The sequence below is a fragment of the Coffea eugenioides genome, chromosome 9 (assembly GCF_003713205.1).
Source record: "Coffea eugenioides isolate CCC68of chromosome 9, Ceug_1.0, whole genome shotgun sequence".
NCBI lineage: Eukaryota > Viridiplantae > Streptophyta > Magnoliopsida > Gentianales > Rubiaceae > Coffea > Coffea eugenioides.
In genome coordinates, this window is record NC_040043.1 from 3,313,795 (window position 1) to 3,331,762 (window position 17,968).

At 35.2% G+C, this 17,968-nt stretch overlaps 1 protein-coding gene across 1 annotated transcript; it reads left to right on the plus strand.

Annotated features, from left to right (window-relative positions):
• Nucleotides 1-4,180: 4,180 nt before the first annotated feature.
• On the plus strand, nucleotides 4,181-13,252 carry LOC113783533 (leucine--tRNA ligase, chloroplastic/mitochondrial). The gene is made up of 20 exons (XM_027329691.1): nucleotides 4,181-4,596; nucleotides 5,188-5,332; nucleotides 5,428-5,484; nucleotides 6,053-6,172; nucleotides 6,244-6,348; nucleotides 6,468-6,691; nucleotides 6,774-6,840; nucleotides 6,923-7,077; nucleotides 7,265-7,529; nucleotides 7,842-8,036; nucleotides 8,307-8,386; nucleotides 9,100-9,162; nucleotides 9,257-9,338; nucleotides 9,751-9,828; nucleotides 9,899-10,000; nucleotides 10,363-10,535; nucleotides 10,655-10,832; nucleotides 11,044-11,121; nucleotides 11,659-11,790; nucleotides 12,625-13,252. Exons 1-20 carry the CDS (start codon nucleotides 4,220-4,222, stop codon nucleotides 12,865-12,867), a joined length of 2,919 nt encoding a protein of 972 aa, XP_027185492.1. The 5' UTR covers nucleotides 4,181-4,219; the 3' UTR covers nucleotides 12,868-13,252.
• Nucleotides 13,253-17,968: the final 4,716 nt, after the last annotated feature.

A 17,968-nucleotide genomic window follows, 5' to 3' on the forward strand; every position in this document is an offset into this window, starting at 1 on the left:
ATGATACTTAATTATTTACGCCAAACTAAACTTCTCTTCTCGCTCCTGTTTTATTATTGTAGAAATATTTACTAGTTTTGCCTCTAAATCCAGTCGATCGCTATGGCCCCTAATGTTACTTAGGTATACATATTTACTAGTTTTGACCCCTAAATGCTAGTTGGTTGCCAACTTTGCTTTGGGAGGCGAGGAAAAGGGCAAGAAGAGAAAGGAAGGAAGGAGAGAGAGAGAGAGAGAGAGAGAGAGAGAGAGAGAGAGAGAGAGAGAGAGAGAGAGAGAGAGAGAGGTGAGATGGTGGTGGCAAGTGACGGTGGGAAGGGGGATGGAAAAGGTGTGGTGGTGTGGAAGGAGGGAGAAGAAGAAAAAAAAAGAAAAAGAAAAGGAGAAAGAAATTTTTTTTTTCAACCTTCAAATATACAATTTTTCTAACAGCTAGTTTGTGAGTTGGGGATAGAAAAGAAAAGGAGAGAAATGTTAAGTTATGAGAGAAAAGAAAGGATAAGAAAAGAAAAGAAGAGATTTTAATGTTGTTTGGAAGTTCTGGAAAGAAATGGAATAATTTTGGATATATATGTCAATAAAATTTTATCCAATACCTTTGTGAAGATAAAATGGGCAATTTGAAAAAATTTTGTAAGCTTCCATCAGTTTTCCTTCGCTTTTCGCCCGTTTTGGTCAGAAAAAATTTTGCACTGTAGCAGCGCTTGGCTTCCCTTCAAGATCCGTTCATTTCTTTTCTTTTCTGTCTCACTTAAATGTCCCAAACGGAGGAAAGTCCACCTTTCCCTTCCTTTCTTTTCTATTCCTTTGAAATCTAAACTCCCAAACGATGTATAAGTGAAACAACTTCTTCAACACTTAAGTTAGAATAAAATTTATTACATTACAAATATTCAAAAAACTTATCATTGAAACGGACTGATTATTTGCTTGCATCAAAATTATAATTTTTATTTTTAACATCATTCTTATGTCACATATATCACATCATAAAAAGTATTATAATAATTATGGATTTATCTTTTCTACACTGATGGTGTATACATTATCAGCGTTGGATGAATGACAACTATGCAAAACTTGAATTTGAAATTTAACTTTTGTACACATGTCATGAGTCCAACGATGATAGTGTATACACCGTCAGTGTAGAAAAGATTTATTCAATAATTATTTTAAATAATTTTTTTATCTAAATACACTTAGTTTAACCATAGCTATGAGTTAGCATCAGTATAAAATATGGGTTATTATACTTCACAAGAAAAAAAAAGAAAAATAAAATAAAAGTAAAACTTGGCAAAGATGTGTTGTTATATAAATATTAAAAAGAAAAAAAAAAAGAGAAAACCTGGGCAAAAGAAGTACTTGCAACCAATTCACTGCTCTTCTAGCTTTGATTGCCTCCAATAATTAAAGAAAGAAAATTACTCCTCCATCCTTCTCAAAGGTGTTTATCCATGGCTGCATCACCAGGAAAGCGAACAACCCTGATAGTGCTAGCAATAAAAAAAAAAGGGTAAATTTGTGGGCTATTGTGCTATAAGTAAGGGATCCGGTTGAATCCGACCACAAGAATACGATGCAATGGCCGGGAAAGAAACGACCCACCCTGCCATCATACGACTGACCAAGACCAAAACCCTGCCTTGAGCGGCCATCCTTAGTATCGATACTCGTGTAACTTTTGCTCTTCCTGCTTCTCCAGCACTACCTCACCTTTTCTTGTGATGCTGAATGATGCAACCCCTTGGAATTGTCCTTTTATATTTGAAAGGAGAGTGCTCTAGGGCTTCACATATAATTGTGGATTAACAAAATTACCCTTTTCATTTTATCCAAGAAAAAGAATTTGGATATCATAATTCGATTTGTCTAATTTAGATATCACCTGTATGGATTTAGAAGAAGCCATATATATAGTGACACACTGATGGAAGGTAAGGTTTGAACCCTTGATCTCCCACTCCACAATACATATGATGGCCAACTTCTTCTAGAGAAATTGATTATATATGGATTTAAAAGAAATCACATATAGTGGCACACTGATGGGATCTAAGATTTGAACCCTTGACCTCCCACTCCACAATACATGTGATGACCAACTTCTTTTAGAGAAATTGGTTATATATATAATAGGTTAGATGAATACTAAATGTATTAACGGATGTTTCTATCATAATTTGAAAAAATAAATTTATATATTATTTAATTTGTATCATAAACACAACATTCAATTACTAATAGTTTTTATACGTATTGTTCAGCGTAGTTTTTTTTTCCAAATAATCTCCTATCCAAACAATAGCCCTGTAGTGCGTGTCTAAGGGTTTTAACAGTTAGAATATCCCTATTCAGTGGACGAATTTGGCTGAGTTGCATCCCCAACTGCAATCCAATCTCTTGGTCTTCTTTTAGGCATGCGTCAAATACCAATGACGTGAGAAAAATGCGAAGACTTCGAAGCACGATTAGCATAATGAGAAGGAAAAATTACATTAAAGCACAACTAGTACACAACTGACAACACGTTACGCTCTCCACAGGCATGCTAAAATTAAAGCTAGAATCCTGATGGAGCGGAGCAAGTCAGACAACTAACTTGAATTCACCACTTATGGGATAGGGATTGAGCTAGAATCATGATGGAGAAAGACAGACCTAAACTAATTAGATATCATCATATCACTTCTTACGGGACAGGAAATGATCTTGAGTTCATTCCAATGTCAATTTAACAAAATATACTTCCTATAAAATAGGAAAAGAATGATATTTCCATCCTTATCTTTTTATCAATGATTCACACCACGAAGGGTACTCTGCAATTACAGGAGTAGTGGTAGAGGTTGTAGAGGCCCATACTGAAGGCATTTATATTCGCAGCATGACCACCTAAACTCACAATTGCCCATATTGGTAATCCTGAAGGGAAACACGGATGGCCTTCATGAAGCTAAACACCGATGGCTCCTCAAAAGGTAATCTTGGGGCAGCTGGTGCTGGTGGGGTGTTTCGTGATCATACAGGTACATGGATGCCGAGGCTTGGGCGACTGGAGATGGAATTCACATTGCAATTGAGAAAAAAATTCGCGCACACGTTATTGTTGAATCTGACTTTAAAGTCACTACTGATTTGATTGCAGAGCATTTGTCCAGCAGATTCCGCAAGTGAAGTTTAAACATGTATTCAGAGAATCAAACAGGTGTGCAGATGAGTTGGCTAAACTAGGAGCTCAGCAAGAGGAGGATTTTGTTTTGCACCTGTTCCCTCCTCCCCGGTTCTGTTAGTAGTATTAGTATATGCACTGATGACATTCGAGGAGTTTCATTTCCTCGAATGATTGTTGAAGATTTGCATTCATTTGATTTAATCCCCTGATTCTACCAACTACAAAAACTAAGCGATATCATAAGGAACCATAAGAGAGATCCCAAAATTATCCCAAATAGAAAAGAACTTCATTTTTGTTGTCTCTACTACTATAAGTAGAGATAAGAATAGTAGAGAGAGAATATTTATGTTGATTCAATCATTCTTTTAAGGTTACAAGTAAGGCTTTCTGTCATAGGTAATACAAAACCAAATATACATGTACTCATATTAATTTAAATATATAATTTAATAGTTCAAGTATTTGAAATAAGTAGTTCGATGAACTCATGAATTACGAGGAATTTAATTGATCATTTTAAGAAGAAAATGAATGCACATCCATACTTATCATTTTGTTAATTATTATAATAATTTATTTTAAGAGAAGTTCAAAACCTTCTAATAATAAAAATAAAGAAATAATTTGTGAGTTAAACCAGAAACCTCGCATGAACGAAAGAATTCTACATTTTTTAGCATATAATCCTAAAATATTTCACTGGATTGGAAATCATGGGGAAAAAAAAAGTACTAAAAAATATATTTAATTCGATAATCTCACGAAGTTAAATACTAACACAAAACAAAAGTCTCGAATACAAAAAATGTAATCTTACAGTTTAGCTTATGCATTAGAATTTTGAAAGTAATACTGTTACAAAAAATGTTAAAGTAGCAAGTAAGAAATTCCGGTTGGAAGACCACGCCTTTGTCTAAAATCGCTTCAAAAACCACAATTTGTCCTAAGCTTGAACCAATGGCACCTCCTCTCCTATCCTTAACTACTGGAAACCAACACTCCCTCCTCTTCCTCAGTTAGCCCCTCAAAAGCCCAAGGATGTACACCCAATTTCACACCTCCACTCTCCTTCCTACACTCCCACTAACTCATTCTCCTCCACTGTCGCGCCGTACCATCCTCCTATACTCTCATCGCCTGCCACCCCTTCACCGTCGACGACCCACTTCCCTTCGTTTCCCACTTAGAATTTCCAGTTGTATCAATTCTACTGGTACTATCAGCAGTTCTTTAAGTACTGACGAAGAAGAGGAGAGACCCAGTAATAATAAGAGAGTGAAAGCCTACCCATTTCATGAAATAGAGCCCAAGTGGCAGCGATATTGGGAGGAGCACAAAACTTTTAGAACCCCACATGATGATCTTGACACTACCAAGCCTAAGTACTATGTTCTTGACATGTTCCCTTATCCAAGGTCCAATCTTTCTCACACTTTTTTAAGCCTTTTCTCCTCTGGAAATGCTCCTGGATATGCTGTGTGACTCTGTAATTATGTCATTCTTTGCTGTATGCAGAAAGAAAGTTTATTTTGTTTCTTAAATAGAAGTCATTCAAATTCGCCAAAAAAAAAAAAAGAGAAAGAAGCTGACTTTCTGTATGCGTTGAAAGGTAATTCTTCTTCAAATGCATGAGGAAGCTACTGTAAGGTTGCTATATAAAAAAGAAAAATGGATTTTTTCTTTGAAGATATCTTCCAAGCAGGTCTAATATTGTCTGAAGTTGGACCTTCCTAGAGCCTAAACTAGCTGGAACTTTTACACGGTGTTTTCTCTATCTTTATTTTGAAACGTATCTATTGTATTCCTGTTTTTCATAGAGTAGAATTGAATGTGAGTAAAGGCGTGAACTTTGAAAAATTTTAACAACTATGGGGCTAAGTTTGTAATGGCGTTACTCCAAATAATGTTCCTTGGCAACAGAAATTTTGATTTTGACTAAGGTGACAAATTCTGTGACCTGCCTTGTTGAGATGGTGGTTCTGTCTCTGATTAAATCATTGTTACAGCGGAGCTGGTTTACATGTTGGCCATCCTCTTGGATACACTGCCACGGATATCCTTGCTAGGTTTAAGCGAATGCAGGGGTTCAATGTTTTGCATCCAATGGGATGGGATGCTTTTGGTTTACCCGCAGAACAATATGCAATCCAGGTTGATTAGCAAATTCGTGAACATGTCGGCACAATTGGCTATTAGGCTGTGAAGGGTTATTAATATTGTAACTCTTGTTTGCTTGTGTTTGACAGACTGGAACACACCCAAAAATCACGACATTAAGAAATATTGAGCACTTTCGTTCCCAGGTTATTTGAGAACCCTGTTGATTCATAGTCTGCTTGATAAAGGCCTTTTCCATGGTTATCATGCTTTATTCAAGTTTTTTAATATTGACTTCTAGATTCGTTGTTGTTACCGATTCTCTTGTAAAATGGATAGTAAATCTCTTCTTTTAGTAGGCGTTATTTAACTGGATGTGTATTTAAGTTAATGAATCATCGAGATTAAAAACACATACTTATGACTGACCTGGAGAAAAAATGCTTGCTCTCAGATGCTGAATCACAGTACATAATGATGATATTCTGCCCTTGATTCTGTTGTTCTGTGGATTTTTTTTTTTGTTATCTAGATGTTTTGCAGACCAATTAATGGTCGGGTATTTTTTTTCAGCATACGGTTTCTGAAACTATATTTAAACTAAAAAATAGTCTACACAAACTGAGTAGACTTGAGAATTTTCCATTCAGTTGTTAGATCCTTTGTAGCTGAATAGCATATTCTTTCGTCTTTGAATGATCTTTATGCATATTACTGTTCTAGGCCAAATACATAAATGTGATTACACGCACTGACGTCTGTGCCTTTTTCCAGCTTAGGTCATTAGGTTTCTCATATGATTGGGACCGTGAGATTTCTACAACAGAACCGGACTACTATAAATGGACACAATGGATATTTTTGCAACTTTTGAAAAGAGGATTGGCATATCAGGTATACCTCCATGATCAAAATTCTGTTTCGTGCTTATTTGAAGATATGTTTACAGTCTTCCAATTTTATAGGCTGAAGTTCCCGTAAACTGGTGTCCTGCACTTGGTACTGTATTGGCTAATGAAGAAGTGGTGGATGGTGTGAGTGAACGAGGGGGTCATCCAGTTATTAGAAAGGTATGTTTGCTCTATATGTTTCCGCATTGAGTTATCTATCTTTGACTTCTATTTTTTTTCCTTATCTTTTTTATTGGATGGTTTTATGATTTTACAGTTACTTGTTTATTACCAAGCAGCCTATGCGGCAATGGATGCTGAGGATTACTGCATATGCTGACAGTCTTCTTGAAGATCTAAATGATCTTGACTGGCCTGAAAGCATTAAGGAAATGCAAAGGAACTGGATAGGGAGGTCAGAAGGTGCAGAAGTGGAATTTCATGTGATGGACACGGATGGGCAGCAAACAGATATAAAAATTGTAGTTTACACGACCAGACCTGATACCATTTTTGGGGCAACGTATGTCTATGATTGTTCAATTCTGTTTTTGACCAGTGTTTGAAACAACTATCATACCCTTATGGCTATTCTTGCTGTGCAGCTATTTAGTCCTGGCACCTGAGCATATCTTATTGTCATCAATGGTATCTGAGGCCCAAAGCAAACACGTATGTTAATGCATTAATTTTGACTTATCCTCCAGTGCTTGCCTGATGTGGTTATAAAAAAGAGGAATGTCATCAATTATAGGTGGAAGAATATAAAGAACTTGCTGCTAGAAAGAGTGATCTTGAAAGGACAGAACTTCAAAAGGAAAAAACAGGGGTGTTTACTGGTTGTTATGCAAGAAATCCAGCTACTGGAGAGGCTATTCCAATTTGGATTGCTGATTATGTTTTAGGAAGGTGTGTATTGAATTTTTCTAGCTTTTTGGGTCCTATTCTTTTTAACTTCTTGGGAATGTTTTAGATGCACTTGCAGTGCCAACCAGATCTCTAGAATTGATTGTGAGGTGCATTAGCTGATTAAATTGTCAACTTAGGAATAATTTACTGTTTTAAGTTTTAATGAAGAGTATACAAATTCATGCAGCTATGGGACTGGAGCAATAATGGCTGTACCTGCTCATGACATGCGGGACCATGAATTTGCTTCAAAGTATAACCTTCCAATTTGTGGAGTTGTGATGCCAAATGATCAGAATATTAGCAGTTTTGACAAAGCATATTCTGGTGATGGTACTGTGATAAATTCATCAAATTTGACCACAGGGCTTGACATCAATGGCTTGTCAAACAAAGAAGCTGCTTCTGAAGTTACCAAGTGGCTTGAGAAAAGTGGGAACGGAAAGAGAAAGGTATGTCTTTTTGTCACAGAGATGTAAAGTTCCTCGTGCATTTGCATTCCAAATTTTTAGATTGTGCTTCAAAAGAGCATGGCTTGCCTTTAGGTTTAAGATACTCTTTGGAGTAGATAATCTGCTCTAGAGTCACAGGCAAGGGACTTCATTATGTTGCCTCTACAAGATAAAATTTAAGTTGATCATTTTCTTAGAAGGAATGCTAGCTCTATGTAAGATGCAAGTTGCAACTCATGGAGGAGGGCATTTCTTTTACATGCGTTGTTTAGCAAAGACGGTTCTTTTTTTAACAAATTTTACTTTTCTTAGGTTAATTACAAGTTGAGGGACTGGCTTTTTGCCCGACAACGTTATTGGGGGGAGCCTATTCCAGTTATCTTTTTGGGTGAAACTGGTGAAACTGTTCCTCTTCCTGAGACAGAGCTGCCTATTACCCTTCCAGAGTTGGATGATTTTACTCCAACTGGTTCAGGTGAACCACCGCTGTCAAAAGCAGCATCTTGGGTATGTTTAGCTTTATAACAATAATTGAGTTGTTATTTGGGTTGTTGGGACCATTTCTTAGTTATATTCATAGGAAATATCTGGATACATTTGGAGATTGTTTGCCCAACATCTTCATTGAGAATGAGCTCTAATTGAAGTTATAAACCTCAAAACCGAAGTTAGCCATGTATTTTCTTTGTTCCAACTTCCTTCTGTTTTCCTAGTGGTAAGGTTGTTTTTACGTCCTTGACTAATATTTTCATGCCTTATCTGACTGGTTGGTTTCAGGTTAAAACTTTTGATCCTTTGTCAGGGAAACCTGCTGAACGTGAGACAAACACTATGCCACAATGGGCTGGTTCATGCTGGTAATTTGTGGTTAATTAGCTTAAGTATCTGTATTTGTTGCCCTTTGTTGTACAAAAATTTTCTTCACTTGCTCCATTCCTCCTTAAAAATTCTGTACATGAGATAAAAATGGCATATGAAGTTTTCTTGGGAAAAGTACATTTGTCCAAGTTATCTAGGGGTTTCATAGGAAATACAGCAAAACAGAGGAAAATTGGGAATGGGCAAAGTTAACTTTTGTCTGCTGATTTGATATCAGGCTAGAATAAACTATCTGTGGTTGGAGGAGTTTTATCACATTATTGTCATATGAAGGCTTCATTTTTCATCATGATTTGATTGCTATTCAAAATAAACAGAAGTTAGTATCTTAGCTCTAAATACAGATAATATTTATATTTTTTGGCATTATGTCTTGTATAATACCATCATTTTGCTGTAAGCATTGTTGGTTGGTACGGCATCATTTTTTCTAGTCAAGTGTGTTTTCTACAGTACAGTTTTCACTTTTAAGCTGCTAATTCATCTTCTCATATCATTGGCTTTGTATCCCAAGTTCTCTTATGTATGGACGCAAACCAGATTGAATCAGAATCACAAACTGATTACTGAGTTGTAAAAAGCGTAATCATATCCACTTGATATTCTTGTCTGCACTCTTGACAAAGTTGTTCTATGGTCTTCACCATCTTTTATAGATTGTAAACTTTATACCTTTGTTAATAATTTCCAGGTACTACCTGAGATTTATGGATCCTAAAAATTCCAAAATGCTGGTAGATAAAGCAAAAGAAGTGTAAGCTCTAAATTTGACTATAGTTTATTTTCCTACCAGTTCCTTTTTTAAAGAAATATTATGTTGCCCTTTTCAATCATCTTTTGCTTTTCAGATATTGGAGCCCAGTTGATGTTTATGTTGGTGGTGCTGAGCATGCAGTTCTTCACTTACTCTATGCCCGTTTCTGGCACAAGGTTTGTACCGCCAAGCTTTGCTTGAATATAAGTCCTACAGCAACTTCCACAATAGTGAAGAGCTGCACCCATCACATTTCATTACCAGCTCATATCATCCTTCACATTTATCAATTGGTACACACCCAAAAGAAATGAGGAATATTCTATTTCTAGGAAACTGGTTATCATCACTATTAATCATTTTTGTGTGAGCCAACCTTTGTTTTAGGATGATGACAAGGTTAGGTAAAACTCAAACAAATTCAAGTGTAGTGTAGATGGTTGTTAATTTTGTTATAAACTTCCATGACCAGAGCTGTCTAAAACTCTTAAACATAGGAAGTAGTAAATTAGAGCTTAATGCTGATTGTATCCTTGTAATAGGAGGATATTTGACTGTACCTTTTGAATTATTGTTGTTTTCTTTCAGGTTCTTTATGACATTGGAGTAGTGTCAAAGAAGGAACCCTTCCAATGTGTCATAAATCAGGGCATCATCCTTGGAGAAGTAAGTGAAATGTAATCATAAAAGATTATGCATCTTCCTGTAGCAAATAGTTTATTGTTTTGCGTTGCAGGTTGAATATATTGCATACAGAGATCCAGATGGGAACTTGATATCTGCAGATATTGTTGATGAGTTGACTGAGCTTAGTCAAGAAAGAGTCCCTGAGGATGAGGTACTTTCGTTTGCATATTCTGAATTTTTGGGTAATTATTCCTGTGCTGTCATTGATGCATGCTTACCTGTGTTTGTGAACAAGGGTAACTTTTTGTGGCTTCATCCTCCTTTTCGCTTCCTTTCACCTTGTCGGCCTTTTTGGGATTAGTTTCATTGTGTTCTTTTTTTGTGTGTGACTATATTTGAAATGGCTTTAATCCTCAGCCAAACTTGACATATTAGGTAATGTTTGCAGCATTTTCTCTTCCTCCAAACTCTTTCTGCTTTCCCCTCTAATTCTCTTGAGAGTAGTTTGTATATAGTTTATCATGCATGCAGTTACACCCAGCTTAACATGCCTTGTATTCTTTGCTGATGTAGGTTAGAAAATCTGGCGACTCTTATGTTCTTAAAGACAATCCGACTATTCGGTTAATTGCACGAGCTCACAAGATGAGTAAAAGTAGGGGAAATGTCATAAATCCTGATGATGTTGTTTCTGAGTATGGTGCAGATTCTCTTCGGTTGTATGAAATGTTTATGGGCCCATTACGGTAGCTTCCTTCACTCCTTTTTGGTTTTTTTTTAGAATGAACTCTTGCTATTAATTCTTTAGAAGTGAGTTTCTGATTATTCTTTTCTTTCTTTACATCATAATTTTTTCACATTTCAGTGACTCTAAACCATGGAATACTAGTGGTATTGAAGGGGTCCATCGTTTTTTGGCAAGAGCTTGGAGATTAATTGTTGGTTCACCATCACCCAGTGGTGAATTTAAAGATGGAACAGTAGCACTTGATGAGGAACCTTCTACAGACCAACTTCGATCTCTTCATAAATGCATTGATAAGGTAGATTTATCAAAATTTTGGATCGGCTTCTGCTATTCATAGTTTGTATATCCCTTTTCTTTTGTAGATTGCAGGTTCTATGGTTAACAATAAATGTATTATTTCTTGTCAATCTAAAGCTTTTCTTCCTTGCAGCATCTGATGGGCTCATGTGATTGCATTTGCTCTTTATGTTTACTTTGTCTATTTATAAACTGGTTTCATGCTACAGGTAACAGAAGAAATTGAAGCAACACGGTTCAACACAGGAATTTCTGCAATGATGGAGTTCATTAATGCTGCATATAAGGTCTCTCTCTCTCTCTCTCTCTCTCTCTCTCATTTTTCTTTTTCATAACAAACTAAGCTTTAGAAAATGGTCACTCCCATATCAGGCAGGACTTGTATCCTTGAATTGAAGAAGGAAATTGGAAGACAAATTTTCAAATTCATGGTGTAGTTACCTCTTCGACTGGTTTTAGAATGAACCTTCCCGATTTTATCTGTGTTGTACTACAAAATCAACGAGACTAAGTACTGGTAAAAAGAATCCTGAACTGGTCAAAACTGTTGAACAAATTCTCAACTTTTTCAATTATTTTACTCTTTTCCCTGCTCATTTTCTCTTTTAACGATTTTCTATTAGCTTCTTTAACCTATCTGTGATTTCTTTTCTATTTTGCAATGAGAACCTTATTTCCTTTAAGCAGATTTTAAGCATTGATGTCAAGATGATGTCAGTTGATATGGAATGGTTATTATTAGGAGAACCATTTTACTTGCACTTAGGTTTCAACGCATTTACTGAATAGATTATCTGTTTGCAAATTTTAAAATTTGTTTCTAGTGGAAGAAACTTCCAAGATCAACTGCTGAAGCATTTGTTTTGCTGCTTTCGCCATATGCACCTCACATGGCCGAGGAGCTGTGGTCTCGTCTGGGTCATTCAAATTCCCTTGCCCATGAGCCTTTTCCCAAGGTATGGGCATGTTTCTTCAAATACAGTTTTCTGTGGCTAGGGTTCTCAGTCTCGTGATCCCCTAGCCCCACCAGACTCCTGTTGCAGGTGCTTATCGCACCACAGTATTTCTTTTGTTTGTTCTTGTAATTGTTCAATTGATGCAGCAATTCATGCGACCATATATCTTGTCATCCCTATACATATATGTAATGCATTTGAGATCTGCTGTGAGCAGCCAAATATGAGACTGGTCTCAACAGAATAATTTTTTATCTGGTTAGCAAAAAATGTCCGAATATCACTTAACAGCTAACTTATTCCCTTTCAGTTTTTCCAACATAGATACAAAAGCTCTTGGCTGCAAAAAATAAAAAATCACCTTGTATCCAAAATGACCACAATTTAGAGAAAGATTCTTTAAAAGGAAAATGAATGTAAAGAAAGCAAATGGTAGCAGTGGAGAGTTTTGTTGAAGAAAATCACTAACGCTTCTGAAGCATTGAATGTTTATATAGGTGCCTGGTACAGTTAATAGCCATATTACTATCTAATTCTCACTAATTGTGATCTCCTTTCTTGTTTGTTAAGGCTGCCATCCCTTACCTAATTCTAGATGTTTTTGTGTTCTTTTGTTCAGCATTTTCTTTCTTTGATGCTTGTCAAGACCAATAAAACTCCATATTATGATTTACAGTTGAAGAATATTAAAGAAAGCTGAAGAGTTTGCTCAGGGAAAAGATAACATAACATGTACAGCAATTTCTAATGTACTGAGACATGCATAGACTAGATCATGAACAGGATAATATTGTCATGTTGAGCCTTTGATTGAATTCTATCTTCAAATTGCAGGCCAACCCTGAGTACTTGAAAGAATCCACTCTTGTCCTACCTGTCCAGATCAATGGGAAAACAAGGGGTACAATAGAGGTTGAAAAAGAATGTTCAGAGGAGGATGCTTTTAGGTTAGCTTCTCAAGATTCAAGACTGTCCAAGTTCTTGGACGGGCAAAAAGTTAAGAAGAGAATATATGTTCCTGGAAAAATTTTGAATGTTATCTTAGATGCTAAAAAGGTGAAGGTTGGGCAAAGGTAGTCTCTTCGCCTTCATTTCGAGTGCACACATGGAGCTAAGCTGCCTCGGGAATGGAACCTCATACTTCTCAATTATCCTTGTGCGATGTCTCACTGGATCAAATGTGAAGGAGTCACGGTGCTTGTGAAAGTGAAACCTCCAGCAGCGCCAGCAGCGCCAGCACAATGCCTGGTGGTAGATGTATAGTAGGAAAAGAAATGCTGCAGATTTTGCATCCTGTAGCTTTTTCTGCTGGAAACAGCAGATTAGTGGAGTTTCCTATCAATATTTACATGCGTAGCTATTTGTAGCTTTAGGTTGGTTTGTTGTAAATCAGTCCATGTATTAATTAATCAGTGCAATTTTGATAATAATGGTCAAATAAATAAAGCTATTCTTTTGTCGACATCGCTCATTTCAAGGGAAAAAAAAGGAGGAGAAGAAGAAGGAGAGATCCTTTTGCTGTTTATCATGCGTTGCTTTTGTGCATGATTAGAGGCGTGCATGGAATCGCACAAATGGCAAAGCTATTATTGGCCTTGGCTCCTGACCTCTGTATTGGCAAAGTAAGGAGAGCTAAACCAACTTCAAGAAAATTCTAGTAATTGCTGCTGGTTTACCAATGGTAACTGATGAAACTTTCATGCAAATCATGACTATCTAAATTGACTCTGTCTTTAATGTTGGCAACGTGAATAACACCTATACATCATGTGAATCGGATCCCTGAGAAAATTGGGATAATTTAGTACTACTATATGATTCAGAGCTCCCATCAGCTGCTCGGTCGGACGCCAGTGATCAGAAGTCCCAAAGATTATGGGCGTGATGAAAGGTGCTTCTACTTTGTTTCTTTTTTTTTTAATATATATTAGGGAAAATTGCAGAAACCTCAAGGGAGGTTTCTGACACTAAAACACACCTTCCCTGTGGTTTAGAAATAGTACTGACCTCCCTTGAACTTACTGATTCTTTGCATATTTGGTTCAGACTAGAACAAGTGTCATTAAAATATTGTTTTAGGGAATGAGATGAGAAATTTGTGCCAGATTTGTCTTTTGTGCTACATGCCAAGTAGAGTATTAGTAAAGGAATGACATAGCACTACAAATCAATTAACAAATAATAAACTTTAAGGGGTATAGTTTATGGACAAATAGACATTACCCATTTAAAGTACCAATTCTTTAGGGGCATTTTACTCTCAAACATTTAATTTATAATAAATACATCAATGTTTGTAAGTAAAATTCAAAAAATATTACAGTAATATTCTTACAAAAAGAAAACCGGTAGATTATTAAATATTTAAAAAAAAAAAGAATTGGCCCATAAAGTATTAATTCTTTATGGCTTTCTTCTATTACATGAATAAAGTATCAGCTCTTTATGGGCATTTTATTTTGAATCATTTAATTTATGTTAAATACATAAATGTTTGTAACTAAAATTGAAAAAGTGTTGCACTAATATTTTTACGAAAGGAAAACTGATAGGTTCTGTATTTAACATAAATTAAATACGCGAAGGTAAAAAAAAGAAATTGCCCATAACATATCAGTTCTTTATGAGTTTCCTCATTACATGAACAAAGTACTAGCTATTTATGGACATTTTATTCTGAATCATTTAATTTATGTTAAATACATGAATATTTGTCAGTATAATTCAAAAAGTGTTACACTAATATTTTTACGAAAAGGAAAGTAGTAGGTTTTGTATTTAACATAAATTAAAATGTGAAAGTAACACTTACAGGTGGTTTAATTAGTTACTTAATTTGTTGACAAGAAATAAGGTTTCTTTTGCAAAATTTGTTCATTAGGTTTCTCCAAATAATTAGGGTATAAAGGTAAATTTTCACAATATTTTGTTAGCAAATATGGAACAAAATTTTCATTTCACTCCTTAAAATAATAATTGAATGGCACTTTTTCTAGCTTGGACTGCACATGCAAAGAATCAATAAGTTCAAGGCAGGTCAATGCTATTTTTTAAACCACAGGGGAGATAAGTGCTAGTGTCGGAAACCTTAGGAGAGGTTTCTGCAATTATCCCCATATATGACTATATTATTGTTCTTTTGTCAAGATTTTCACTGCAACAGAGAGAAAGGTGTAATCAGTTGGCGCCACGTCCTGCCCCTTGCTTGCACAGATGTGAAGTATTTGAAAAGATTAGTCGGTCAAACCATGTGGCGATTGATGTAGGTGTAACGCAACATGTGGGGAGTTGACATGGAGGGACGATTGGGGAATTAGGTAAAAGGTTCGCAGGGAGGGGAAGATTGGGGGAATTAGGTAAGAAAACACACCCGAAGAGGGCAGAAGAAACAAATCACACAATTTTTTTTTTGCCAATTCCCTTCAAAACGAAACCAGTGCTTTGCCTTGGCTTGGAATGCCCATTATTCTTTCTTTCTTTAAACTTTTATGTACTATCATTTTGACGCCTTCTTCAAGTCTCACGTTCTTGCTGGTGCAATGTCTCGTTTAATTATTGCGCCTATGACATTTCTCTACTTTCAATGGTTTTTTTTTTTTTTGAAATAATTTTGCATCACGACCACAACACTCAGTTAATGGTTGGAGTTAGGAGACCCAATACCAAGAATAAACATCTGGTAAACTACACGTTCTAACGGTCTTTTTTTTTGAGCCCACTTTTCAAGAGAGGATTATTAGATATTCTTCATTTAACCTTCTCTTGATGATTCAAATCGTAACCTATTTAGTCATCGACGAAGCGTCTTACCAATGAAGTAACAATGATGCGTTAAACAACAGAACATAGCAGCAAAGAACGAAACAATGGTTTGCTGTTTGGCCTTAATTTGAGCACCAGGCAACAATATTAAGAATCATTTACATCTAGTAATTTCATTGTAGATCCTTCTTATGGTATGTAACTTATATTCATTCTTTGATAAATCTACAATGCACATTTAAGCAAATACCACCATTAATTAGAAGTTAGCATTGGTTTGGATTCTTGGATTCTTGGATTCTTCATAACACGTTATGCTTTCTTTTGTTTCATCACCGTTGCTGTCCTTAGCCTTTGAGGTATATTACAATGAAATCAACTATTGTCGTGCTTTTCCAAATAGAGAATAATCCAATCGATATTATTGTCGTTCTTTTCCAAATGCTAACAAACATATAGGGTGCCAATTGCCAACAAACAAGTAATTGATTTTTTTTTTTCAAAAACATTTAAAATCATACTAATTCTTTCTTAAAAACAAAAAAGAAATAATTAGTGATGGCATATTGAACTATATGAGTGAAAATTTGAAAACAAATCTTCTTTTTTCGTAATGAAACGTTTGTTTTTGGTTTTCTGCACAAGTTACAGCTGGTAAAGTGATCTTTATTCCTATTTTGGAAGTTGGCATGGCCCCTTGATCACCCATACATCTAAATCAATATGTACAATTTCCAATTTTGGTAAATCATTTCCATTAATCAAGTAACAAATTACCAATAAACAACCTTTTTGATCATGGCAAATAGACAATTATAGAAAGAAAAAAAATCCTACGGTACGTTCCCTATTACTATTTAACTATACCCACGGTACAAAATGCATTACTACTGGTAGTGTTTGGATAGGAGATTTTTTAAAATATTATTTGAAATACTTAGTGTAGCACTCTTTGTGATGTGGTGTATGTGAGATAAAAACATGATTGAAAAGATAAAAAGATGTGTTGAAAATTGTATTTATAATGCAAGCAAATAATTTTTGCCAAATAATGGCTAAATGTTAATGACAAATGGTCCACCCCTCTCTCTTCAGTTGCAATATAGTACCCGTAACAATTAATAGAATAATAACTACTATCGATATTGAGGTATGTTAATTTCATTTTGGTCCTCCAACGTGAATCAAAATGCCAATCCGGTCCTTCAAACTAAAAAGGTCTCAATTTGGTTCCCTACATCTATTTGGTCCCTCAAATTGAGAAAATATCAATTTAGCCCTTCAAAGTAGTATGAAATTTTAATTTGATCCATCTAAGTTAAAAATCTCAATTTGTTCCTCCAAACTCAGAAGGATGTTCTACATTGATATTCCAACCATATTTTATTGAATGCATTAAATATTCATTGATTATAAAAAAATATAGAAAATTCAAAGCTTGTTTTACAAGTCTGATAAGCATCCACACCATAATTTGTGGATGATAAAGGTGCAATTTTTTTCATGTTATTTTGATGTGAATAAGAGCAATTTAGAGGCTTCATCAGCGGTAAAAGGGAAATAAGTGCGCAAAACTTTAGTTGAGTGTAAAAAGACATTAATCATTAAAACCTCTAAAATCAGAAAAACTTTTAATGGAGTGCTGAATAAATCCTCCTTAATTTTTCTTTTTTTTTTCTGTTCTTCTCTACTTATCGATCCATTAGCATAACAATTTTGTAGGACCAAATTGGAACGATTTCCACAAGTTGGACCATTAACATAATCGAGGGATTTGATGAAAAATTTGAAATTTTCTCAAATCCCTCTAGATGTTTATATTATTTAGAATGTACTTGGATCTTTAAATAACCAATTATTCTAATATTTAAAATATATTTTAATAGTTGATATACTATTACGAATCCAAATGCCTAAGATTCTTTTTCAATTTAAGGGATCAAATTGAGACCATTTGCACCTTTGGTGAACCAAATTGAGACCTTTTCAGTTTGAGAGAACAAATTGAGTTTTTGAGCGATTTTTAGAGGACCAAAGTAAAACTAAGGGTTAATTACACTTTACCCCCTAAGCTTGAGGGTAAGTAACACTTTACCCCCCTGAACTCAGAATATATAAAGTTTACCCCCTACTGACATCAAATTTTAGAATTTCGTACAAAAATTTAGTGAATTGACATTAATGCCCACATATATTGTTTGTATGGATAACTTTGTCCATTAGGTTGGAATATAGGCGCCTAAATAATAAAACCTCATGTAACGTTAAAAAAGAAAACAAAAAAGATTAGATAATCTTAAATGTCATCCGCAACAAGTTAAAAACTTCTAAAACTCTTCCAAAATTACTACTCCTTCCTATCTTGTGCATGTCATGATTCATCTCGTAAAATTACAATTGATGGCCTTTAATCGAT

What these genes read in the sequence shown, in the direction of transcription:
- LOC113783533 (XM_027329691.1), top strand. Translation starts at nt 4,220, where the DNA reads ATGTACACCCAATTTCACACCTCCACTCTCCTTCCTACACTCCCACTA. An exon ending in CAATGGGCTGGTTCATGCTG is followed by an intron (nt 8,387 to 9,099) that starts GTAATTTGTGGT and finishes AATAATTTCCAG; the next exon opens with GTACTACCTGAGATTTATGG. An exon ending in ATGTTTATGGGCCCATTACG is followed by an intron (nt 10,536 to 10,654) that starts GTAGCTTCCTTC and finishes TTCACATTTCAG; the next exon opens with TGACTCTAAACCATGGAATA.